Genomic DNA, 27,314 nt, shown 5'->3' on the forward strand with positions numbered 1-27,314 from the left:
GCTTTTAATATTCCCTGTCAGCTGCTTACTCATTTTCACAAGCTTGTGTATTCACATTCCCTGACAGCAAGTTGGTACTCACCTTCACAGGCTTCTGTATTTGGTCCAATGTTGTAAAAAATAGCTGCATTTTAATCTAAATCACTAACCTTAGTTTTGTTTTCATCTGATTGATCCAAACAATGTTTCACGCCATCGCATGTAAGGGTTTTCGAAATGCAACTGGAAAGAAAATGCGTAAATATTACCAATAGAGAGACAGGCAGACAAACAGAGAAGATCCACAAATGTCATTTAGCCTATTAATGGACATCTTTAAGTTTAGTTAAAAAGATACTTGTATTTCTGAGACATCAATATTTTTATGTAAATATATAGTCAGTTATTGACACAGTTTAGTCAGTTATTGACACAGTTTATTGCTGTTTTCTCTCCTTGTTTTAATTTTTTTCTCCTCTTAATGTTTTTCTCTTAACATTATTATCACAAGATAACTACTCGTACTCTACAGCACACACACACACACACACACACACAAACACACACAACACACACACATGATGTACCTGGTTGTGTCACATCGAAACTCGCCATCCAAACATGGTTCTTCATGGAAAGTGCTTACTAGCAGATTAAATCCAATTGTTTCAACAGCTCCATTTGTAACAAATACAATGGTTGTCATGTTTGTTTCTGACACGAAGAATTCACCAGCTGCCAATAATAATAATAATAATAATAATTATAATAATGGAAATAATAATAATAATAATAATCATAATAATAACAACCCAAATGAGTACTCTGGGAACTAAGTAGTATGTGCTTGAGTGCACTATGAAGAGATACAAGCAATCAGAACCACGATATAATCATATATTGCTATACTCACAATACTTTTATTAATTATATTGCTAGACTCTAAACTACTTTTATTAATTATATTGCTATACTTACAATCATTTTACTAATTATATTGCTATACTTACAATCATTTTACTAATTATATTGCTAGACTCTACAATACTTTTATTAATTATATTGCTAGACTCTACAATACTTTTATTAATTATATTGCTAGACTCTACAATACTTTTATTAATTATATTGCTATACTTACAATCATTTTACTAATTATATTGCTAGACTCTACAATACTTTTATTAATTATATTGCTAGACTCTACAATACTTTTATTAATTCCATTGCTAGACTCTACAATACTTTTATTAATTATATTGCTAGACTCTACAATACTTTTATTAATTATATTGCTAGACTCTACAATACTTTTATTAATTATATTGCTATACTTACAATCATTTTACTAATTATATTGCTAGACTCTACAATACTTTTATTAATTATATTGCTAGACTCTACAATACTTTTATTAATTCCATTGCTAGACTCTACAATACTTTTATTAATTATATTGCTAGACTCTACAATACTTTTATTAATTATATTGCTAGACTCTACAATACTTTTACTAATTATATTGCTATACTTACAATACTTTTATTAATTATATTGCTAGACTCTACAATACTTTTATTAATTATATTGCTAGACTCTAAACTACTTTTATTAATTATATTGCTATACTTACAATCATTTTACTAATTATATTGCTATACTTACAATCATTTTACTAATTATATTGCTAGACTCTACAATACTTTTATTAATTATATTGCTAGACTCTACAATACTTTTATTAATTATATTGCTAGACTCTACAATACTTTTATTAATTATATTGCTATACTTACAATCATTTTACTAATTATATTGCTAGACTCTACAATACTTTTATTAATTATATTGCTAGACTCTACAATACTTTTATTAATTATATTGCTAGACTCTACAATACTTTTATTAATTATATTGCTAGACTCTACAATACTTTTATTAATTATATTGCTAGACTCTACAATACTTTTATTAATTATATTGCTATACTTACAATCATTTTACTAATTATATTGCTAGACTCAACACACCTTTTACTAATTATATTGCTAGACTCTACAATACTTTTATTAATTATATTGCTATACTTACAATCATTTTACTAATTATATTGCTAGACTCTACAATACTTTTATTAATTATATTGCTAGACTCTACAATACTTTTATTAATTATATTGCTAGACTCTACAATACTTTTATTAATTATATTGCTATACTTACAATCATTTTACTAATTATATTGCTAGACTCTACAATACTTTTATTAATTATATTGCTAGACTCTACAATACTTTTATTAATTATATTGCTAGACTCTACAATACTTTTACTAATTATATTGCTATACTTACAATACTTTTATTAATTATATTGCTAGACTCTACAATACTTTTATTAATTATATTGCTAGACTCTACAATACTTTTATTAATTATATTGCTATACTTACAATCATTTTACTAATTATATTGCTAGACTCTACAATACTTTTATTAATTATATTGCTAGACTCTACAATACTTTTATTAATTATATTGCTATACTTACAATCATTTTACTAATTATATTGCTAGACTCAACACACCTTTTACTAATTATATTGCTAGACTCTACAATACTTTTATTAATTATATTGCTATACTTACAATCATTTTACTAATTATATTGCTAGACTCTACAATACTTTTATTAATTATATTGCTAGACTCTACAATACTTTTATTAATTATATTGCTATGTTCACAATACTTTTACTAATTATATTGCTAGACTCTACAATACTTTTATTAATTATATTGCTAGACTCTACAATACTTTTATTAATTATATTGCTAGACTCTACAATACTTTTATTAATTATATTGCTATACTTACAATCATTTTACTAATTATATTGCTAGACTCAACACACCTTTTACTAATTATATTGCTAGACTCTACAATACTTTTATTAATTAAATTGCTATATTCACAATACTTTTACTAATTATATTGCTAGAGTCTACAATACTTTTATTAATTATATTGCCATACTTACAATACTTTTGCTAATTATATTGCTAGACTGTACAATACTTTTATTAATTCTATTGCTAGACTCTACAAACCTTTTATTAATTATATTGCTATATTTACAATACTTTTGCTAATTATATTGCTAGACTCTACAATACTTTTATTAATTCCATTGCTAGACTCTACAATACTTTTATTAATTATATTGCTAGACTCTACAATACTTTTATTAATTATATTGCTAGACTCTACAATACTTTTATTAATTCTATTGCTAGACTTTACAATACTTTTATTAATTATATTGCGATACTTACAATACTTTTGCTAATTATATTGCTAGACTGTACAATACTTTTATTAATTCTATTGCTAGACTCTACAAACCTTTTATTAATTATATTGCTATATTTACAATACTTTTGCTAATTATATTGCTAGACTCTACAATACTTTTATTAATTCCATTGCTAGACTCTACAATACTTTTATTAATTATATTGCTAGACTCTACAATACTTTTATTAATTATATTGCTAGAGTCTACAATACTTTTATTAATTCCATTGCTAGACTCTACAATACTTTTATTAATTATATTGCTAGACTCTACAATACTTTTATTAATTATATTGCTAGACTCTACAATACTTTTATTAATTCTATTGCTAGACTTTACAATACTTTTATTAATTATATTGCTATACTTACAATACTTTTACTAATTATATTGCTAGACTCTACAATACTTTTATTAATTCTATTGCTAGACTCTACAATACTTTTATTAATTATATTGCTATGCTCACAATACTTTTATTAATTATGTTGCTAGACTCTACAATACTTTTATTAATTCTATTGCTAGACTCTACAATACTTTTATTAATTATATTGCTTGACTCAGCAAACCTTTTACTAATTATATTGCTATACTTACAAAACTTTTACTTATTATAGTGCTAGACTCTGCAAAAGTTTTACTAATCTCTCGTAACCACTGTAAACATTAATAGTCAAAAGGTAAATATATTCAGACTCAAGTGATCTCAACTATGGATGTTGTTTCACATGACAGGGCATGAAAACAAATTAATAATAAAAACATTCTTTTAAATGGAATCAAAGTATGGATACTGTAATGAGAATTTAGATGCTACATAAGCTTTCATTTTTGTTGCTGTTGTTGTTTCTTTATTTAAATTCATTGATCTTTACATCAGCTTCAGAAGCAATTGTTGGTATTAGCATCCCATATAAGCCAGCTTTTACTGACAGTGAAAATAGAAATAGAAAGCCAGCATGACCATGGCTACAAGCATAGTTCATGCATCAGTAATTACCCTGATTAGAATGAAAGCCAGTATGACCATGGCTACAAGCATAGTTCATGCATCAGTAATTACCCTGATTGAAAGCCAGTATGACCAGGCTACAAGCATAGTTCATGCATCAGTAATTGCCATGATTAGAATGAAAGCCAGTATGACCATGGCTACAAGCATAGTTCATGCATCAGTAATTACCATGATTAACCACTACATCAAAAGACCTCACCTGAAATGCATGCAATCATTCCTTGTAATACCTACATTTATTCACATGTACAAATAACAGTTAACCTGTTGAGGATAAACAATGACATTATACAATGTAGAGTCATTAATATGGAAACATGACCATAACAAAAGCAAATTATTTCTAGTTCTGACTGTATAGGTTAGTACTTCATAGACTCTATGGGTTCAGTGACCTTTAACTTTTGTATGGGTATATTACTGACATAGATGCATTCAATTATAAAATATAGGTCAATAAGAGTATAGTACATAAAAACGTATTACCAAATTTCATAATTCAAGGCATGATAGAAAATATATAACATGCCGAAAACTCATTTGCTAAACTAAAAAACTTGATCAAGGCAAGTGAAAGATGAAATATTTGACATCGAGCTAAAGAGAGAGTATTTTGTTGTAAGGGTATGCATACAAAAAGAGTGTATATTGTTGTGAAGGTGTGCTTAGAAAAGAAGTGTATATCTTTGTAAGGGTGTGCTTACAAAAAGAATCTATGTCATCATAAATATTAACATACTAACATGAACAGTGCAGGAAAAATGAACATGAAATGCAAAACGTAATCCTTCTCAATGAAGCGTAAACAATGGACCATAATGATTGCAGTGAGGTAGTGATTATCAAGCTGCATCCCCATGTCACATTATATAGTGAGGTAGTGATTATCAAGCTGCATCCCCATGTCACATTATATAGTGAGGTAGTGATTATCAAGCTGCATCCCCATGTCACATTATATAGTGAGGTAGTGATTATCAAGCTGCATCCCCATGTCACATTATATAGTGAGGTAGTGATTATCAAGCTGCATCCCCATGTCACATTATATAGTGAGGTAGTGATTATCAAGCTGCATCCTCATGTCACATTATATAGTGAGGTAGTGATTATCAAGCTGCATCCCCATGTCACATTATATGATTAGAGGATAGTACTGTAACATATAGGGGTGAGGTGGGGTAGGGGTATGTGCTAACGTGTAGAATTGTAATATGTAATGCATTCACAAATGCTTCACTTCAAGGCGTCTTTATTATTATTATTATTATTATTATTACTACTACTACTACTACTACTACTTTTGTATTAAGCCACTATCAATAGCAATGAATTTAATTTGACTGAAATGGACTGACTCAGATTATTCTTCTAAAAGTGTAACTTCATCTTCTTTACTGACAATAAAGAAATAATTAAAATTCATTTTCGCCATTTTATAACTATTGTTACGACTCTGTTCTTAAACTAAACAGAAGGAAGCAAAGCCAACAAGTTTAGTAATGTTCAAGAAATAATTTACTTCCCTACAATGCAAAGTGAAAATTTAAGAGGAACTTAGCAGTATTGTGAATTAAATCCCAAATAATTCTAAATGTTAAATCATCATAATTCTAAAAGTATAGAATGTTCCGGGGAAAAAATCCCATTAGTCTTGAATATCTTGATATGTCACAATGATATAATCAAGAATGTTTATGAAATGAGTCCTCAATAATCCCAAAGTAGACTGTTTTGGTCGGAAAAGTCGATGAGTACTTTGTAATTCAAAAGAATAATTTAAAATAAATGATTATTATCAAATTATATCTGACCACAGCTAAAGATGTTTCAACAGACGGATATTAAGATAGGAATGAATAATTGCTGAAGAGCCTTTTATATACAGTCACCTGACCTATAGCACAACAAAATGTGCAGGATATGGGTAATTTCAAATGGAAAATTGGGTTATGCCAAGCAGATACTCTACAACCAGTGACACAAAATGTAGATAATTACCCATTTAATTAGCATTACTTGTCCATTCACGTTTGATATAGTATCCTGTCACAAACATCAACGCTTTTAACCAAGTCATAACCAAGAGTAAACAAGTACCAGTGAATTGTTGACAAGATTGAAAATACATTCACCTGCATACAAATTGAAGAAAACAATATTAAAAGTTCAAAACACACGTTATATAAAGAAAGCCATTATTTACTATGAACAAGTTTAGTTTACTTTTTTTTAAATTTGGAATTGGACTAATTTAGCGTATGGAACTATTTGATCTAGCGTTGGCAATCGTGGCTTTCGACGTATTTTTGTGGCAGATTTAGCGTCGGCAATCATGACTTTTCACCAATTTATAGTGCCAGATGATGAAGTCATCAAGTTCTACTCAAATACTAATTTGGATGGTAAATTAAGTGTGATAAACATATTTCGGAGTGTGAAAAACTCCTGCGAAGTAAAAGTCTGACAATTTTATAGGGGTAGTTAACGATGTGCAAGATCGAACTTGATGACACTTGCAACACACGTAATCAGCCATCACACTCAACACAACATGAGTAAGGTCATATAATTCACTCTTCCAACAATATAAAGTCATTGATATTAACAAATATAATTTACAACATGGGAAAACCACCATCCCAGTCCACTTTTGTAAAGCTTTAGAACCCTAGATATATCACACCAACCCGCCATACCCGCCCACCCCAAGCAAAATGAGTTCCCCTGAATCACAATAAATCAAAATTTTGATAGAGTTTTAAAGACATTATAATACCATTGTCAAAGTCAGATTCGCAATTTTATATTTAAAACAACGTTACATTTGAAATGCTATGCAATAAAATGGTTTATTCTTCTTAAGACTTTGTCACTGGACAGATCTCTTCCAACCATTGTTCCTTCAATCATTGTTAAAAATCATTAATCTGCAGTTGATTTAGCACCTATTATGGCCAGCCGTCGAAGTGTTTAGTAGCAGTAATATCTGTATTTCCTTGAGACCCTTTCACCACCATAGTAAGTTTCAGTAATATTTGTATTTTCTTGAGACCCTTTCATCACTATAGTCAGTTTCAGCTGTTCCAAGAAGGCCAAGCATATTGTAATTATCTAGGAGATAATCTTTCTCTAGTGTTGCGTTTATTCTTGCTCCACTCCTAGCTGCAAGTGCCATTGCGATGTATTCTCAGGACAAGAGCTTCTGGTCAGGAATAATATTGGACCTTCCCTCAGGTGGCCAGTGCATGACAGTGGACTCTTACGTGAAGTTGAAACTCATTTCCTTCTAGATCCGGTAAGCTGGGACCGAATGAGGCATAAATCTGTGTCCAGGATGACAAGAATTCGCTTTTTGCCGTCCAGACTCTTCTCCGTCTCATTATACGCTACGCTGGGTGTCTGGGGTGAGGATGAGCTTCTCCTTATTTATTGGTTCAAGACACACAGAGCTACATCGACTAGCCTGAGTGTTTCTCCCACTATATATTTAGCTGTCATTGGTGTATTTTGCTCCAATGCTTTCAACATTATGATCATGCTGCAAGAAGATTCTTCAACTTCCATAGCATGGGGTGAGGTAAAGAGTAGATAACTTGTTGATACATCTGAATAATTTTTTTCGTTTCTATGACTTTAGCAAACTTCATTTTCAGCTTCCTGTCAGAGGAATGATCGTCTTCTAGAGAGGAGTCATATGTGAAGAGTAAGTCTTTGCATGTATATATATATATATATATATATATATATATATATATATATATATATATATATATATATATATATATATATATATATATATATATTCCTTCGCCAGTAAAATATGAGAAGAATGTACCTCCAACTTTCAACGCTGTCTGGATCTCTGGCGATGTGAGTGAGTAGTACTCAAAACGGCCTTTCTTTGGAATCTGGTTCATATGTCCCCTCTTTATCATCCGTTTGAAATCGGACTCAGACATTATTGTTTCTGTTTTTATTCAAGGCCATACTGATGGTTTAGTGTTGATGGTTGTCCAAGCACGGATTCCATCCTTTCACCTCTCTGACTTTTAAATGGTTCCTAACCATCTTAATACGGCGTTTCTGATTATGATCGCTTCAGCAAAATCTCGTGCAAAGTGGTTGTTGATATGCATGTAGTTTTCGGTAAGCAGGGACAATTAGAACCCGTTGCATTCGCTGAAGCACCGTGGCCTCTGCGTCTTAAGAAGAGAACTATGACGTCTTTCAATATGGCTTTTAAGCTCGGTGATCATCTGATTATTTCTATCTTCTCAGGTACTCTATTGACAAAGTTACCTTCATACAACTATGGGACTAACCATTAGGTGGTTCATCGGATCCCGGTTGCTTCTGTATGTCTCTGGACAAATCCAAGAAACAATTCTGGAGGCAGTTATTATGTAACCAAAAGAAGTATATTGAACGAAGAAAAATGTTCACTTGTCAACAGACATTCATAATAATCAATTTGGCCATGACAGTAAGTTCAGTTATTAGCTATCTTCCATGCAAGTTGGTAGAGCTATCCTTTATAATTACCTGATTTATGATTTTTTAAATCCCTCCTTTTCGTAAAGCGTCTGCTCAACGCAGCAGCTGAATAAGGATAATTGGGCTTAAAACGATATAGCCTCCTTTGGATAACACGTTTTTACAAAAGAGGACCGATCTCTCTTCACAGCATATAATCAAAGGTTAACAACGTCACAGCCTGTACAACTGCTTCATTACAAACGGAAAACATCAATTTATTCGTGTATGCTCCGCTTCCATTATCACGTCTGATAATGGAACCAACTTAATATATCCGTTCAATAAGAGTACGTAGACAATCAGTGTAGAGGTGAGTAGGAGATCAGTCCAGTTTCTAACTCTACATAAAGTTCTCGGTAGAGCTCTACCATCCTACAAACGTGGTATGCTGTGAACACCACTAAATATAATCGGTGCCCATTCTGGACATATATGCATCTGAGGGGTCGTCCATTAATTATGTCAACAAAATAGGGGGGAGAGGGTTTGAAGAAGTTTGACAATTGTTGACATGGGGGAGGGGGGAGTTCAAGATAAATTGACGTCAACAATGTTATTTTTTTACAAAAAATCAGCCACTATGCCCATTATACCGATTGAGGAACATTTGGCTTCCCTATGGGAAGATGATAGAAGCTAGAATATAAACTCTCGATTTTGTTCATGAATTCAAAGTGTTATAGTCATTTTGAAATCTGTTAAACAAGTAAAAAAATGTATTAAAATTTATTTGTAGACCTTTTAATTTCCATAATTCTATTTTTAGCATATTTTTAGCATAAAAGCCAGCCGTATAAAATATTGTTAGTTGGGGGGTGGGTAAAATTTTATTGGGGGGGCACTGAAAGTTTGACAGTTGTTGACAAGGGGGGTGGGTGTTTAAAAAATTGCCTAAAAATTGTTGACATAATTAACGGACGTCCCCTGAAGATAAGTAGACTGCTTACATATCCACACAGCTAATTTCGATTCCATTGTTTTATACTGCTTTGCCCATGCTGGGGTGTTCTTTCATTGATAAGGCGTCCAACGATCATTGTTGTAGACTTTCGACGGCTGTCTCATTCATCTCTTCACACGGTAAGTAACGTCATCAGTTTGTTAACAATAATAAAAAGGCACTTACAAGACGAAGTAAATGTTTTATTTTACAGACTCCAAAATTTTTCCAGTCTATCTGGTGCATGCAAAAAGCCTTTGCTGATTGCAAAGATCTCTTCTTGGCTAGTAAATCTTGGTATTTATTTTGATTTATTTCTTTTGTTTCAGTCATGACCCGATCATTTCATGAAACTTTTCCAGCTTCGCCCCTTAGGTCAAGAACATACTCCTACATAATATAGGCTTTTCTTGTTTTCAATTACTGTTTGTAGTGGTATTACAGCTTTATAGTACATGGTCAGTATCACTACAAGAACGTGATAGAATCTCACTACAGTTCTATTCGCCGTGGGTCTCATGCCTGAAGTTCTTGATTTGTCATTATCAAGATATCAGAGTGGTGTTCCAAATCTGCAAGCAAAGCTGTTCACAAATGCTTCTGCAACATTTACAGCCTCCTGATCTGGTACAGCAATGAACTCTGTCCATTTAATAAGACAATTACAGATAAGTATTTACTTGCTTCCAAATATTGTCTTTGGGAGTAGCACAAGAACAGCAATAGCTGCTCACCAACATACTGTCCTAACGGGTCTCTATTATGGGTACTTGAAGGTTTAGAGCAGAAATTCTCACACATTTTCAATAATATCGTTGCAGACATAATTTCATACCTGGCCAGTATAATCCAATCTTCTTTCTCTCCAAAGTTTTCTTTGCTCCAAGGCTGGCTGCTGTTGGTATGTCCTGAATGTACTTTAAGAATGATTGTTGTTTGGTTTTGGTCACAATGAGCTGGAATTTAATGTTGCCATTGTTAAATTCCCATTTACGATAGGCTCTAATGTGTTTTAATGATGCTGCACTACTTAAGGCATCTTCCCATTACTGCATATATGTTCCTACCTCAAAAGCAGACGTTGTCAATTCGATATTGGGGTCCTTAATTTCAGCTGGTTCCCATACAGCAAGCCACATAAGATTGTTATTTTATCGCTTCAGTTTATACTTTTGCTGATTTCTATTAACGACTCTGGTGACTTCAGCTTCGGGGTTACAGCTGTTCTATGAGACTAACAGCAATTTGGGCAAATCTTACCCTAATCTTACACGTGTGTCTCGATAATGCGTCATAATTTCTGTGTTTGTGACTAGACCTGTGGGTAACCTTCATATCACACGCATATATCTCTTCTGTCTGCGTGAGTTCGAGTCTCAGGCTCGGCTAACGTGGGTACGTGAGAAAGCCTGCCAGTAGCTTCTCGTGGGTCGGTGGTTCTTCCCGGGGTTTTCCAGGGTTCTTCCTCCACCAATTATACTGGCCGCCATGTATAGCCTATCTTGTGCTGAAAAATGGCGTTAAACCATACAACAACAACAACAACAAAGCATATATCTCTTGCAGCCATCTTGCAACGTGTGCTGCTAGATTTGATAAGGTTTCGCATCCAGCTCACTGCAAAAGATGAATTTCAGACCACACAAGTTACGGCTATCACAATTGCTAATAGCTACGACCTAGGGACAGAGAATGAGAATTTGTGCTTGTTGAGGGACTTGCTGATGTAGGAATAACTTTCTCCACGCGATCTTATTTTGCAATAGAAATGCTCCCACAGACTGGTCATTGACATCTGTATATAGTACGTATTCCAGTGCAGTCTTTGGATATGCACAAAAAGAAACTGGAGGCAGGATCAGAACATGTTTTAAATTGGTTAATGTTTGTTCACATTCCTCAGACCAAATGAGCGTCTTGCCCTTTCCGCATATTCGATGAATTTGTTGTGCAATTTCGGTAAATCCCTTGATAAATTTCTTTTAGTGCGATGCTAGTCCAGGAAAAACTTAAGTTATTTGGCATTCTGAGGAGTTTGGCCAATCCTTAATTGCAGTGTTCATGCCTGGATTTTTATGAACTCCATCCTCTGATACAACATGTCTTAGGAAGTTTACACTCTGCTGAAAGAAAGTACCTTTAGATGGCTTGAATATTATGCTTGCCTTTTGCAGATGGATAAATAAATACTCTAACTTGATGAGGCTTTCATCAAAAGTCTACATGGGACCATCATATCATACATGTATAGGAATCATTCTTACCAGTGCAATCATCGCAACAGTCTTCATTCAATACTCAAACAAGGATGGACTCTTTGTTAAATCTACTGACAATAATGTGAACTGGTACAGACCTTGACTAGCAAAGAAAGTAGTCTTCTCCATATGTTCAGGCGTAATTCCAATATAACAAAATCCAGAATTGAGGTCCAAGCAGCTACACTACTTTGAGCCTAAAGGGCATCAATATACTCATCGACGTTGGATACATCACTAAGTCTCCTAAAGTCTATGCCAAAGCACGTGGTGTTACCCAAACTAGTAAATATCTCTATGTTAAAACCCATGCACCATTTGAGGGCTCAAGGACTCCTCGATATAGTATAATTTTTGTTTTCAGTCTTCATTCGTTATTTTTTTTTTACCAATAGGCAATATACTTGGAGGCTGCATTACAGGAATTTGAATGGCTGTGTTGATGTAGTGTTTTGCAAGAACAGTCCTTCTAAGGTCGTCAGGTGACTTCGAGAAGACATTATGATCCTTTATCAGTACAGAGTCTAACCTCCTCATGTCTTCATTGTTAAGGTGCACAGAGCTCCTTTCCAATAAAACTTGCAGAAGTTCTGGCAGTCGAGCAGTTGCTGGATTCCCTTCCTCAGTTGATTCTGTTTTTGCAGTAGGTCAAAATTGAAAACCTACACTGTTTTTATTGGTAGATTTTAAGTTTATCGTTAACGAAATATTATTAGGATCACTTAAAATATCAATACTGAAACATGTACTCGGTCAGAAAATATCTTATGAAAGGCTGTTTTAAGTGCTATTTTCACGTTCCATGCTGTAAAAGAAGTACATTAGAGTTACTGGCACAATATTGTGCGCAAAGTCACGGCATCCTACGAACTTGAGACTGACTATTCAGATTCGACGAGTTTTACTCTTTTGTGTGATAATATATATGTTTTTAAACTATTTTCTCCGTTAGTATATGCACAACCACGAATTATGTTGCAGTTTCATTTGCAAGTAACCGTCCAGCATAATATTCCCCAAATTATTTCCCTTCAGACGTAATTACAGTCGATGATCAGAAGTAAGGGAAAACCATTCACAAAATATTGCCTTGTACGCTAACGCAAGCGTGACTATGATTAAAAACCCCTTGCGAAATTAAAGAGCCTGATCAGAAATGCTCTATTGAAACCGATGCATTACTAACAGACAAAGTTTTTTTTTTTTTTTGTAAGCCTTGGGTAAATTAGGTAATAAAACATGTTATAGCAATATAGAACTGACGAAACTATTTCCCCTTGTTATTGTGGACTAGCAGATCTTTAATCGCACTGCGCGTATTGTCTCAGGCAGTACGACACCAGGTTGTTCACAGCACCACGAGGTAAATAGCTTGGTCTGTTGCCTGCATATCCATGAAATAACAGTACAGCATCAACCTCTTCGAAAGTCAGTATAGTTGGATATTAGTATCACCCATGATAAGTTCTCTAGTCCTTATTTCCTGACAAAAAATTAGACAATGCATTTACCATCGACTGTAGGATGCCATACTTGACTACGGGGAAAAGCGATCTATTCTTAAGACAACGCATTTACCCTTGTTTACGGGATGCAATACATGACTACGGGAATTAGAAACATTTCCACTGTACTATTGCCACTCGCATAAGTTATATGATGCCAAGTGACGTGATGTGATTACTACATCTATTATTTCACCAATTATTTACGCTGCATTGGCAATTTACAATCGTTTCATACATATGCGCGGAGCAAACCAAACAGTTTGTCTGACACTGTACCGGACAAAGCAACACTATAAGATAACAATTCCCTCGGGAAAAGACAATAATAAAATAACAGTACATACTTCTTGTTCCACACAATGTTGGTATGTTTGTCCGATTCTGTTGGAGTTCCGTTGTGTTAACTTCAGTTCCGTTTTCCAACAAGGTGCTGTTGCATGCAACGCCCGCGTTTATGGAGTTTTGCAAGGTACCATTTACACACAGAGTGGAATTATCCGCCGTGTCAGACAGAGTAACGTAGTCATTACATACACCATTTACTGCCTCTTCCAATTCAAATTTCACGAACTTCACTAGCATTTTGTAACCTGCAATTATGTTAAAAGACTACTCAATTTATTTTTATCCAAAAATAGTAATGTGAAGACCAGTGTAGTAGGTGTATCAATATGAAAAATTAAAAGATCAAGGCGTGCTGCGATAGGGGTGGGGGTGTTACTGTGATAGGACTCTCAAATGGATTACATTAGCAAGTGTGTTAGAACTGGTGTTATCTATTTCTTACATTCGTAAATTTTAGATACTTTATTATTAAGGTGTTTTTTTTAATGATAATTGCTTTTGAAAACGAGATATGTTTATTTCTCACTTAATTTGATATGAACGATAGCAACTTTTGATGGCAGGACATGACAATAATGATTGAGTGTATATACGTAGGCAATGACAAACTTCTATATGGTTTATTCTCTTTGCAATGAACACGTGACCAGTGACCTAGTAAGTTGTTTTATTTTGAACATTATTCAGTTTGTTAAATAAATATCAATCCAACATTAATTCGTTGTTTGCCAGAAACTTCACTGATTCAATAAGAATGAATAATTTTGTATGTCAGACGAAAGCATTTGAAAATATATCTAGATACTGACGAATCTAATTTAAAAAATATAGGCTAATTTCTCTGTATATATTTATGCAGAATGCTACAAATGACTTCTCAAGACCTGCATGTTGAATTTGTTAGTTGACGTAATTATTTGCAATTCATTTGATGGTGGATTCGGTAAATAACTGTTCTTGCAATTCTTCAGCGTCTTCTGCTTCTGTAACGATAATTCTACTTGAATGTAAGACAGTAATATAACCGTTATAGTCTCTGTTGCCGTCCATTGTAGATTAGACTTAGATCACCTGGACGTTTGTCAGCAGAAGGACTTTGTGAGAGATGATTAAATAATTTATCTGCAAGAAAGTAAGGTCGGATGTTTAGACTGGTTTTAAAGCATATACTCTTGAGATTGTTAAAACCCTGAATTGTCCGTACACTGGTCTTTAAATCTGACAATTCAGTGGTGATTTAAAAGAAAACTTTTGTTTAAAAGTGAATTAGTGCTAAGGATAAATATATTCATTACAGCTACAATTAGTACATGCGAAATACTCCCACGAGCATTCCAATCACATACCTAAATGCCTGTCAAAGGTAAGTTTCCGCCGTTGTTTTCTCTTTCGAACTTTAATTTTGTAGAAAAGTTGTAGTCACGGAACACCACACGCTGATAAAGTCAATTACTTGTGATAAGTACGTTTCCATTTGAATACTTACTTCAAACAGGGAAACTAAGGTGGCTTTCCTGGTGAAGTGTCGGAGGCTCGATATCCTCCCAGGCCAGCTTAGGTCGGTTACCTCGGTTTGTCCGTAGATAACGTTCTTAGCTTCCATTTTGTCGGCATGATATAGCCAACAATGTGTTAAAAGTTCCGTTCAAATCAAAATAATCAAAACAAACATCTGATTCAGTGTTCTAAGGTATGCAAGAATTTCACTAGAATTCTTTATTGTATCAGACCTTTCCCATGATATACAAGTGTATCAATAACTGACAATACAAAGTATTTAAAAGCTCATCATGCTAGAAAATAGTATTTTGATACTTTCTTCGAAGCTTTGCTGCCGTAGACGATCAAAAGCTGGTTTAAAACATTTCACCGAAAAGGCTCATCAAATGTAACGGTAAGAGAGATAAAATCCAACTGTTGCGGTCGGGATTCGGACACACATACTACCAGACCAAAAGATCTTTACCAACAAGGCTGGTTAATAGGTAGCCTCGTACACGTTGACCGCTACACTACTCCCCACTTACCTTGACATTCATAAATGAATTTCATTCAGATTGACCTTAAAAAGCGGTTGAAGCCCATTGTCAACCAGGCCACCAGCTATTTTTTATGATGAGTTCCTGAACGTAACGAGAGGGCAGACAACGTCTAAATGTCTGGAATAAATTCCAGTTACTTTGTCTGACAGTCGGACGCACATACCACTAGACTAAAGGGTTCAGATCAACCAGTCCAGTTAGGAAATGGCATCATCTACGTAGACCGCAATACAACGGAAGGGTGACGGGGAGGAAGATAACAATTCCCTCGGGAAAAGACAATAATAAAATAACAGTACATACTTCTTGTTCCACACAATGTTGGTATGTTTGTCCGATTCTGTTGGAGTTCCGTTGTGTTAACTTCAGTTCCGTTTTCCAACAAGGTGCTGTTGCATGCAACGCCCGCGTTTATGGAGTTTTGCAAGGTACCATTTACACACAGAGTGGAATTATCCGCCGTGTCAGACAGAGTAACGTAGTCATTACATACACCATTTACTGCCTCTTCCAGTTAGGAAATGGCATCATCTACGTAGACCGCAATACAACGGAAAGGTGACGGGGAGGAGACAGTTTAAATTTTCTATTAAAGATTTTACGCTTATTCAGACGGGGTGGGGGTGGGGTGGGGAACACACACACACACACACACACACACACACACCGTTGAGACTTGGTACAGCTAAGAAGCAACCAGGCAAACAGGCTACATATTACTCTATATAAAATTATAATTGTTATGTATGAACCTCAAAATATATGCAAGACTGGAAATGAGCACACGGTTAAAGCGAGTTTAAAACATTTATCCAAGACTGATTTTTCCGTTACGTGGCACAGCGAAGAAACAATAAGACCAAAAGATTGAAAATAACTTGATTGAAAGTTCATATTTGTATGAATGAACGTGAAAATATGTACAGGATAAGAAAGTAGAAAGTTAAAGTAGAGTTTAATACACAGTAAGCTAAATCAAATTTTTCTATTGAACGAAGTCAATATTAAACAAGTAATGTTTGATTGAAGACTTCGATGTGTGCGTGCGTGCGTGCGTGCGTGTGTGTCTGTATGCTTGTATGTATGTATGTATGTATAGGATTTAACGGCACGGCAGCACTAACTGGGCTAAGTTATATCTATTAAAAGTTCGATATTAAAAGTGTAAAGAGAAAACAAAGGCAAAAATTAATTTGGGATATAAACCCTTCTAAAATAGCATAAATATATAGTCCTACAAAATAACATAAACATATAACCCTACAAAATAACATAAACATATAGTCCTACAAAATAACAAGTAAAGGAAAAAGATGCTAAAAATCTGTTCAAGATGTATAATATATAAAAATAAAAGATAAAGTGAAATGAATACCAAGTCATTAAAATGTAAGCACATAATTGGTTGTTACATAAACCGTATTCTTTTTGAATGTCTAAGACTTCCTCTAATCGTACATCAACGAACATTTTCTTACTTTATTTTACATCGGAAAACCCACATCTCATGCGGTGGAAGTCGGTACTCTCGACTATGGTGTCTCTCAATTTCAGTGGATACTGTCGAGACATGCACACTGGTCGATGTTCGTCACATGTCAGGTATGCATGGGTTAGTTATGTGCATCTCATATGCTCGTGATCTTGATCATGTAATTTGAGTTTCATTCCATATATTGTACAAAGTACAATGAAAGTGTCAATATATGTATATATAATATTTCAAATAAGTATATAGAATCTTCCATTCAACAAATGGGTAGCTTTGGCTGCTTTATCTGCTTTTTCATTACCATTAATCGGAATCGGGAGGTCGCGAGTTCGAATCTCGGCCGAACCAGATATAAAAATGGTACTAGCAACTTCTCGCTTTGCGCTCAGCATTAAGAGGTTAGTATTAGGACTGGTCGGTCTGGTGTCATGTTAATGTGACTGGGTGGGACATGATGCCACATGTCTGCGGCATGATACCCCAGTGCTAGCCATCACTATAAACTACCACACGTTGTTGCGATATACTCAAATTGTTAAAGCTACGTTAAAAATCCAAACACACACACACACACACACACACACACACTACCATTAATACCAATGCGACAATTTCCACACAGAAGCAGGTGACTAAGAGCGCCTATGGCTGATTTATCTTCTCTTGCACTGTCATTGATACCATTGTGACAAGGCAGCCAACGCGATTAAAAGTTTTAGCAAGATTTTGGATATTAAATTGTTATCGAAGTTTAGGTTATGTAGGGCTTTCAGTTTAAAATCCAAAATGATAATTCAATTTTGTTGATGTTTATAGAATTTTCAATTTAGTTCAAACGATCTGAGTATGTCTGTAATTTCTGAGGTAACCGGCATGAGATGGTACCGAAAAGTGTTGCAACGATAGCTCCAATCTTGTCTCCATCCTTCGAACCTTTTGTAGACAGGGATGTATTGCTACGATAGGTGGATCTGATTTCATGAATGTACTCTGAGAAGCAATATGTTTGTAATTGGGTTTTAATAATCAAGATGGTAATTGGCGAATAGAGAATTCTGTAATGTTGGCAAGATTGAATTTTGCTGCATGAAGACGAATTTTGTATACCAATGTGGATTGAAACTTCGTTTCTGGGCCTGCAAGATTTGATTGTATGGGCTTAAGGACTATATGATATATGGAATAACATGGATTAGATGATAGTTTAGTAGAAAAAACTGAATAACCAATTATGTTTGTACGAGATAAAGTGGTAGTTCATTTGCCTCAATATAAAGGCTTTTTAAAGTGGATGTTTTGATTGCTTCTCATAGTTCAACGTCCCTTATTGCTTGGAGTCGCGGCGGCTCAGTGGTTACATTGCCAGAGTCACGACCGGAGGGTCAGCGACCGTGGTGTATATAAGTATGGGCAAGGCACTTTATTCCAGCTGCATCAGAACTAATTAACCTACTTCTGTTGCTGTGCCTTAAAGTACCAAATCAAGCCTTTATTGTGTATCAAATCAATCATCTGCAATTACGATTTGACGTCTGATCAGTGCATAACTGAACCACAATCAAATAGATCTAAGCTATGTACGAATTTGATGTCTTATCCGTACACAATTTAACCACTGGCACCTGCCACCAGCAGACTGGCGGAGGAGACTAACTGCTGCAATTTTTCATTGCCGTCCGTGATTTTACAAATACATCTTTTCACTGAAATGCACCGGTAATGATTCCTCTCTGGTACGTAATCATACTTTCGATGTCAAACTTACAAATTATCCTTTGGAAGTCAATTGCCTCCACCATTTGCGGCCAGTGTACTTTGCATCTCATTTACACGCTGCTGGTTAGTTGGCATTGCATACCAAGGGAGGCAACTAATTAAATCCAATAGATGTCGCTAGGAAAAAGCTCTGAAATATCTGATCAATCCGCCAAGGTGCGGTTAGGGTTAACATATCAGATCCTTGGCTAGCGAAGATGCTGGAATATAAATGTTACTCATATATTGAGAGTGATTTACAGAAAAGAGACATTGGTCCTTGACTACATAATGCAGGCGTCGACAAATAAACATCAGCATCCTCTAGCCTTTAGTAGTATCTCTTCCCAAAGAATGACAGCAACGACATGGAGAGAAAGGATATGAATACAAGGAACAATAAGAGAGAGAGAGAGAGAGAGAGAGAGATGCCGACGACCGAGAATTATAGAGACAGATGGAATGGAAACATTAGTTATTATGAAGAAACTAAGTTCAGATTAATCTGATCTTCACAACGAAATGTTAACCACTTTTCTAATGTAATTTTACATTTTTCATAGTTTCATATTAATAACATTTATTTTTTTAATTTAATATTTGAAATTATAAAAGGCACCACATAGCCAGTATTGTGCATACATATTGTTAACCCTTCCTAGCTCCCCACCTGTCCAGAAATACCTACCTACTCATGCGCCCACGTACTTACTTATACACCTATTGTAACAGGGCATAAAGGACATAAAACAATTTGGAACATTCGTTTCTTTGATATCAACGTAGAGCTACTGTAATAACTTGAAAGAAAACACAGATAAATGTTATTTTGTATTATTTATAAAAATCATTGTCCTTAAGAACTGCTTCATAAAATATTATCAATTTATTTTAATCTAGGCCGTGAATCACTGCATTTTCTGAGAGAAATAATCTTCATAATTCACTGGACTGCAATACAATAATTACTTTTCACTGCATGTCAATATACATTGATAACATTATAAATATGTTCATATTCCAGTAGCCTCGACGCCATGGGTGGTAAAAGATATTACATCTACTGTGTAGAAGTGAGCTAATAATCCCTTAAACACAGTTTATGTGTTTATGCCAAAGAAACAATCTTGTATAGGATAAGTACAATACAGCTTTACGCGACGAAACCATGGCCGAAAGCCTGGTTCTATATCTAGGTGACACACAGGTTTACATGACAGATCAATTAATTTTCGGGAAGACGTTAAGGGAGCTGGAACGTCACCCCTACTCTCAAAAACATTAATTGATTGGTCCCTTATCTTCCAGAAGCATTTGTTTCACCGAACCATGGAAGTCATTGGTCGTGCATATCGTGCGCGCACTTCACTGGCTGGTCATCACTTTCCTTCGTTGCGGCGTATTTGTGCCGTGCACAACAGTATCTAACACAAGTGATTGACTTTTGGGGTAGCTACAGTGTTCTGTGACTACAAAGTTTCTAAAAATTCTAAACAAGAAAATAATTAAAACCTACCTTTGACGAGCATCCATCCATGTGTTTGAAAGCGTGTCCCGAACGTAATTTGGGGGTACTGGTAGTCGTTGTATCCCCCGTGATCAGAAATCATGATAGGCAATCTTTCATCAAAGGTTGGCCATGTTTATTCTTTACTGACTTGACTTTGTTTAGAGACCTACAATAGCTGCAGATTTTTGCATGTGGGCAGAAACTATAGCTGTATCAGAAAACCTGCCATGACCTTCATCAGCACATAAAACTATAGAGAAAGAAGGCAGATAGGTTTTCAGGATTTCTAGGATATAACACACTGTATTGCCCTTGTTAGGGAGGCGATATGAAGATTTGGTCGCCCAAGGCAAGTCTTTTCCCACAAGAGCGATATGGGTGAAGAAATCTTCATATCTCTCCTAAACAAGGGCAATAACTCGTTTTTTCTTTACAGCCTGTCAAGTAAGACAGAAACGATTGCGTGCGGAAGACGCCTTAAAGTGAACGAGGCACGATGTTTTGTTTCCCGAGACGGGACATTCTATCCGCCAATCGTTAAAACTGTTACATTCATGTGGTATAAAAATATTATTTCAATGGTTACAAACAAAACAATATTAGCTAGAACGGATTTTAGGGGAGGCTTCTTTCTTCGAGTCCTACAAAGAAAAATGTCCACCATGATATTCTTATGTGGGATGCGACGTCTCACTTCTAGCACTAACGATGTTGTGGGGGTCCCGGGTGGAACCGACTGGTCTAAGGTGCTCCCTTTTACCAGATCACTGACATGTCAGGTGTGTCCGCGTGATTCGATTTTCGGGTTCGGCCAAAGCGGATATGTAAGAAAGCTTGCCAGTTGCTTCCCGCTGCTCGGTGGTTCTTCCTGGGGTTTTCCAAGGATCTTTCTCCACCATATATATATATATATATATATATATATATATATATATATATATATATATATATATATATATATATATATATATATATATAATAATGAGGACTTTGTATAGCGCCTATTCTTTAGAAGCTCTAAGCGCTTTCCAACATTAGACAACACCTATAAGATGAAAAAACATATAATAATATTATTACAAAAACAAACACAATGAAACTAGAAAAACATTAAAAAATAAAAAACATGCTGAGAATATTTCAGGTAGGAAACATAATCAGGTCTTTAAGTTTGTTCTTGCAGTCGAAATAAGTGAGCTCTGAGAGCCCTCTTGAATGTGATCACTGTGTCTTTGTGTTTAAGTTCAGTGGGCAATTCATTCCACGTTGCTGGGGCTTGGTATGCAAAAGAACGCTGTCCATATGACTTTGTTTTCATAGTGGGAATAATGAGTATACGATTGTCAGAAGAGGAGCGTAAGTATCTTGCTGGTGTGTACACATGGGAAAGATCGGATAGGTACGTTGGACTAGAGTCCGACAGTGAAACATAGCACAGAGAACAAATTTTGTGTTTGATTCTGGATCGAACGGATAGCCAGTGTAGGGTACAGAGCAGCGGGGAGGTGTGCTCTGATCGTGGTACTCTAAGTATGATCCCAGCAGCTGTGTTTTGAACTTTTTGAAGTTTCTGGAACAGATATTGAGATGAACCAGAAAGAACTGAGTTACAATAGTCCAGTCTTGAAAGTACTAATGAATACACAAGTGTTTTAGTGGCATCAACTGAAAGATATCTGCGAATTGAGCTGATGCGTCTCAGCTCAAGATATGCAACATTGCATATGTTCATGACATGTTGGTGCAATGGGAGAGTACTGTCCAGAGTAACACCTAGGTTTCGTACTGATTGTGTGAATTTAATGTTGGCGTTGCTGATATTTATTGTTTGAGGTAAAGGATGTGAATGAAAAAGTTTTTTTGTTGTGATCAGAATGGCCTCAGTTTTACCATCATTCATCTGCAGCTTATTCCATGTCATCCATGATTTCACATCAGAAATGCACCTCTCTACACCTTGGATGGTAGCATCAACTTCAGTTGGGTGGCTAGATTTGTATATTTGGGTGTCATCAGCGTACAATTGGTGAGAAACTGGATGATAATCTATGACACTTGAGAGCGGCTGAGTGTACAGAATGAAGAGAACAGGTCCAAGAAAAGACCCCTGTGGAACACCACAACATAGATCAACTGGGTTCGAGTGTATTCCATTTGCAGATACAATTTGTGTCCTATTGACCAAGTAGGACTTGAACCACAGTAAGGCTGTATCATGAATGCAAAATACATGCTGGAGACGGTGAAGTAATATATCATGGTCTATTGTGTCAAATGCTGCAGACAAATCAAGGAGGGTGAGGACTGTAATCTTTCCGCTATCCAACGCAGAGAGAATGTCATTAACTACTTTTAGAAGAGTAGTTTCAGTACTGTGGCAAGGGCGATATGCAGATTGTATATTGCTAAAAAGACTGTTTGAATTTAGATGAGATACAAGCTGGGATAGAACAACCGTTTCTAAGATTTTTTTTATATGAATGGGATATTAGAAACTGGGCGGTAGTTCTTTAAATCGTAATGGTCTAGTGTTGGTTTCTTCAGCAGAGGCTTTACAATGGCAGTTTTGAAAAATGATGGGAATTCCCCAGATGAGAGAGAGGTATTAATAACATCAGTAAGTGAAGGCAATACTGGATCAAAGCACTCAAGCAGCAGTGATGTTGGAATTGGAACAAGTTCACATGACTTTGGTGCACTCTTCATCACGATTGTACGTACGAAATCCATAGAGACTGGTTCAAATGCTACTAATGGTTGCCGCTCAAATTCTGTATCCCAACTGTATGATGACGACGAGTCAATTGAAATTGTGGTGTCAAGCTTATCTCTAATGGTTTGTACTTTGTCACGGAAGAAATTTGCAAACATGTCCAGAAGGATGACTGGAGAGAATGTAGTTGAAAGTGGTGTCGATTTGTTCCTTGACATTAGTAATCTCGAAGAGCTCTTTGCAGCTGGAACTTTCCATGATCTTAGTAGTGTAGTGGGCTGATTTCGTTGCATGGACTATATTTGTGACATTCTTCTTAGCGACTTCATAGATTTGCTTATGAATAGTGAGTCTGGTGGAAAGCCAGAGCCTCTCAGCTTTACGGTGGTCTCTTTTAGCAGTGCGAAGCTGGTCCCTAACACTGCTATACCATGGAGAACACTTTTGAATTGATACTCTGCACTTGGTAGCTGGGGCATGTTTGTCAAGCAATGAACGCAGACAGTTATCGAGTTGTTCTGGGTTGGAGGTAAGCAAGTTGTTAGGTTAGCTTGGATGTCGTGCATTGGTTTGGTTCTATTTATCATACGGAGGTTTCTCTTAGTAGCAGATAAAGGTGGAGGGTTAGGGACTGATACGTCCAGATGGCATATAATGCAGAGGTGATCTGATGCAAGGTCATGGGATACCAGGGAGGACCGTAGAATGTTATCATCAGGTCTATGAAGAATCCAGTCTAAAATGTGACCATGTTTATGGGTGGGTTGGTTAACTGACTGTTTGAGGTTGAAAACATTAATGGAATCTATGAGTTTTGATGTATTTGAGTTTCCGGGACAGTCAAAGTGAAAGTTGAAATCTCCAAGAATAATCAGGTTTCCACCTATCGAATTTCCATAGTCCAGGAGATTCGGAAACTGCTCCAAAAAGAGAGAGTCAGCCAGCTTGTTTTATCTACTAGGAGGAGGGTGGTATAGGCAGAAAAAATGGACTGACCTTTGCTCCAGTGTGAGTGTGGTTTGGACTAGTTCAAACGATGTGTGGTCGAAATTGAATGTTGTGGTGTAGTTAAGACGTTTTATCGTGGAGTTCCTTGAGACGACAGCAATTCCACCACCTCCGCGAGAATTAAGGGGGAACGACTTGATGGAGTAACCAGTGGGTGTTAGATCCGCACACTTGGGTTCATCGCTTGATGTTTTTAGCCATGTTTCTGTCAGGAAAAATGTCAACATTTTCTTCGTTGATAAAATTAACTTTTTCTGTGCGATTTTCCGTTGGTCCTACTGACTGGGCATTGAATAATGCAATGCATAGAGGTATTTCTTGGATAGTTGACACAAAGGTTGACGAATTAATAGGGACTTGAATTAGGTTATCTAAATTAAAGGTCGAATTTTTTTAAATTGTTGAGTCGAAATAAGGGAGGTAACTGGGATTCTTCTTCCTGTTTTACGCCGGCCAGCTTTGAAACAACGTTTCTTCTTTCGCTTCTGTTTATATTTAGGTAATGATGAATGTAGTCTCAGTTCGTTAAGTCTAGAGCACAATGTAGAGTGGAGAGCCAAGGAGTGATCATTTAAAGCAGTTAATGAGGGTCCATCGTAGCATAAACGGGTTGACTGGCGAGTATCACGTGATGGCGGTTTGTTGAAAAACAGTGGGGCAAGACAGCTGAGAAAAAGTCTAATTGTTCTCGTTTCGTTTCCAAAACAAGGAGATGAAGAAACACATACGAATTTAACAGCCAATGCATAATGAACACAATAACGAAGATGAAAACAGGCAAAAAGCTCAAATATCATGACAACGGCACTAAAAAACGGAATAGCTGCTTCAAGCCTGTTAAGCCATAGCGGCCATCTTATAGATCTCATACATATCAGTATGGGCGTCTTACATTTTAGGACTATCCACACATCATACATATCAATATGGACGTCTTACATTTTAGGACTATCCACACATCATACATATCAGTATGGACGTCTTACAGTTTAGGACTATCAAAATATCATACATATCAGTATGGACGGCTTACAGTTTAGGACTATCCACACATCATACATATCAGTATGGACGTCTTAGATTTTAGGACTTATCTTCCTTCACAAGCGACATTTTCATCGGATGTATGGGGAGAATGCTATTTAAAAATTACACTAAAATAAACTTATTACTCTTAAAAGCAAAAACATAACCAACAGATGAACGTTAACGATAAAATACGGTTGTTCCCGAGGATGCTGACATATTTGTTATTGGCGGCCATCGCGTTTTAAAAATTTATATTTTATACAAGAATATGTATTTTAAATAAATGTCTTAACATTAACATGTATATACTAAAATAGCAATTCCACAAATCGACAATTGTTTGATTTTTGAAAAGTTAGGTATTGTTTGCTATATATTTCACATTTCATATCCAGATATTAGATATATTGAAGAAAACGGCCGCTGGTTGTGTTCCCCCACTCCTTTCCCTCCATTGAATTATTCGGTATACTTTGTCAGCCCAGAAACGAATATAATTTGGTACAGTATGAAAAAAAGCACCAAAAGGAATATATAAAAATTACCAGTCAAGGTTCTGAAATGAATAGTGCAATCTTCGTTGATTCCATAGTTCATAAATCCGAATCCAAAATGTGATTTCACAAATACGCTATCTTTGGGAATAACTGTTTCACCGCAGTGACCAAGGATTCCCGTTTGCATGTACACGTCTGATACAATATTCAGACTTCTTACTCCAACATTAATTTTCATAAAATATAAGATGAAAATAAAAATGACATGTTCTACAATCTTCGCCATCGTCGCTATGACTATAATGACGTAAAAATTACAAAAGCTTTATTGAATGCGATGACGTCACGATGACGTAATATTTACACCATCTGATCACTTGTGTTCGTATATTTCGAAAACAATAGACAACGATCGACAGCTGAATGCCTAATATTCACAAAACGCAAACTTAATTTGTTATTTAGTAGCTGTATTACTTTTCTAGTATATTGATGAAAAATTAGATTTACGTTTTAAAGGGCACATGTTACAATATTTTACGAAGTAAATTACTGTTAAATTAGCATAGTTTATATTGTTGATGCTTGTTATGTTGACAACAAACAATGATGAAAATAAGGATAACACGCCACAAGCTCCGCTGGTCACTTGTTTAAGAAAATGTTACCTCCCCCTCCCAACCCAAATCTGTCTGGACGGAAGATTATAAAACCATTCTCATGTTAGAACTCAGACATAACTGAAACTCTGATGTCTCCTTGGACTGTCGTCTAATAAATGATCAGTCCACAACTAAAGTTTGATTCTCGTCTGAGTTTGTGCATGATACTGCTTTATTTTTATGTTGGTTCATTATTAGTTCGGGTACAGGCTTTAGATTTTCATCTAAATTGATATTTGCTGTTTTAGTAACTTAATGGTAAAAAAGTTCAACTGCACATTGCACAGATCCATACCTGTCGAATCATAATGCACCTTCAGATCTAGGTCTGTGCATTTAAAAATGTGATTAGTAGAACAAACAGCATAAACCTTGATCTGCCTGCGTAAAATGCAACAGAAGATCCGGGTCTATGTTGTTTGCAGTTGGACTCGACTTATAAGCAAATGTATATGGTATACACTAGTTGTACTTCTTTATGACAGGGTATGAGTTTCGCTACAAGTTTTACAATTTGTCTCAAATTTAATTTAAACATTTATCATTTTAATATCTGGCATTAAGATCAAAGATTATTCTACATACTACACTCTTTACATCAATTGGGGGAGGGGGTAGGGTTGGTGGGTGACCGAGTGGTCTAAAGCACTCGCCTTTACAGA

General features: G+C 35.4%; 1 protein-coding gene across 1 annotated transcript; it reads right to left on the bottom strand.

Annotated features, from left to right (window-relative positions):
• Positions 1–131: 131 nt before the first annotated feature.
• On the bottom strand, positions 132–26,276 carry LOC149769612 (uncharacterized). Its single transcript, XM_089949815.1, has 4 exons — positions 26,039–26,276; positions 13,944–14,189; positions 567–714; positions 132–222 (listed from the first exon to the last, which is right to left on the bottom strand). Exons 1-4 carry the CDS (start codon positions 26,274–26,276, stop codon positions 132–134), a joined length of 723 nt encoding a protein of 240 aa, XP_089805941.1.
• Between the last annotated feature and the right edge of the window lie 1,038 nt (positions 26,277–27,314).

This window comes from Sinohyriopsis cumingii, unplaced genomic scaffold, assembly GCF_028554795.1.
Source record: "Sinohyriopsis cumingii isolate HCF-2022 unplaced genomic scaffold, ASM2855479v2 utg003493l, whole genome shotgun sequence".
Taxonomy (NCBI): domain Eukaryota; kingdom Metazoa; phylum Mollusca; class Bivalvia; order Unionida; family Unionidae; genus Sinohyriopsis; species Sinohyriopsis cumingii.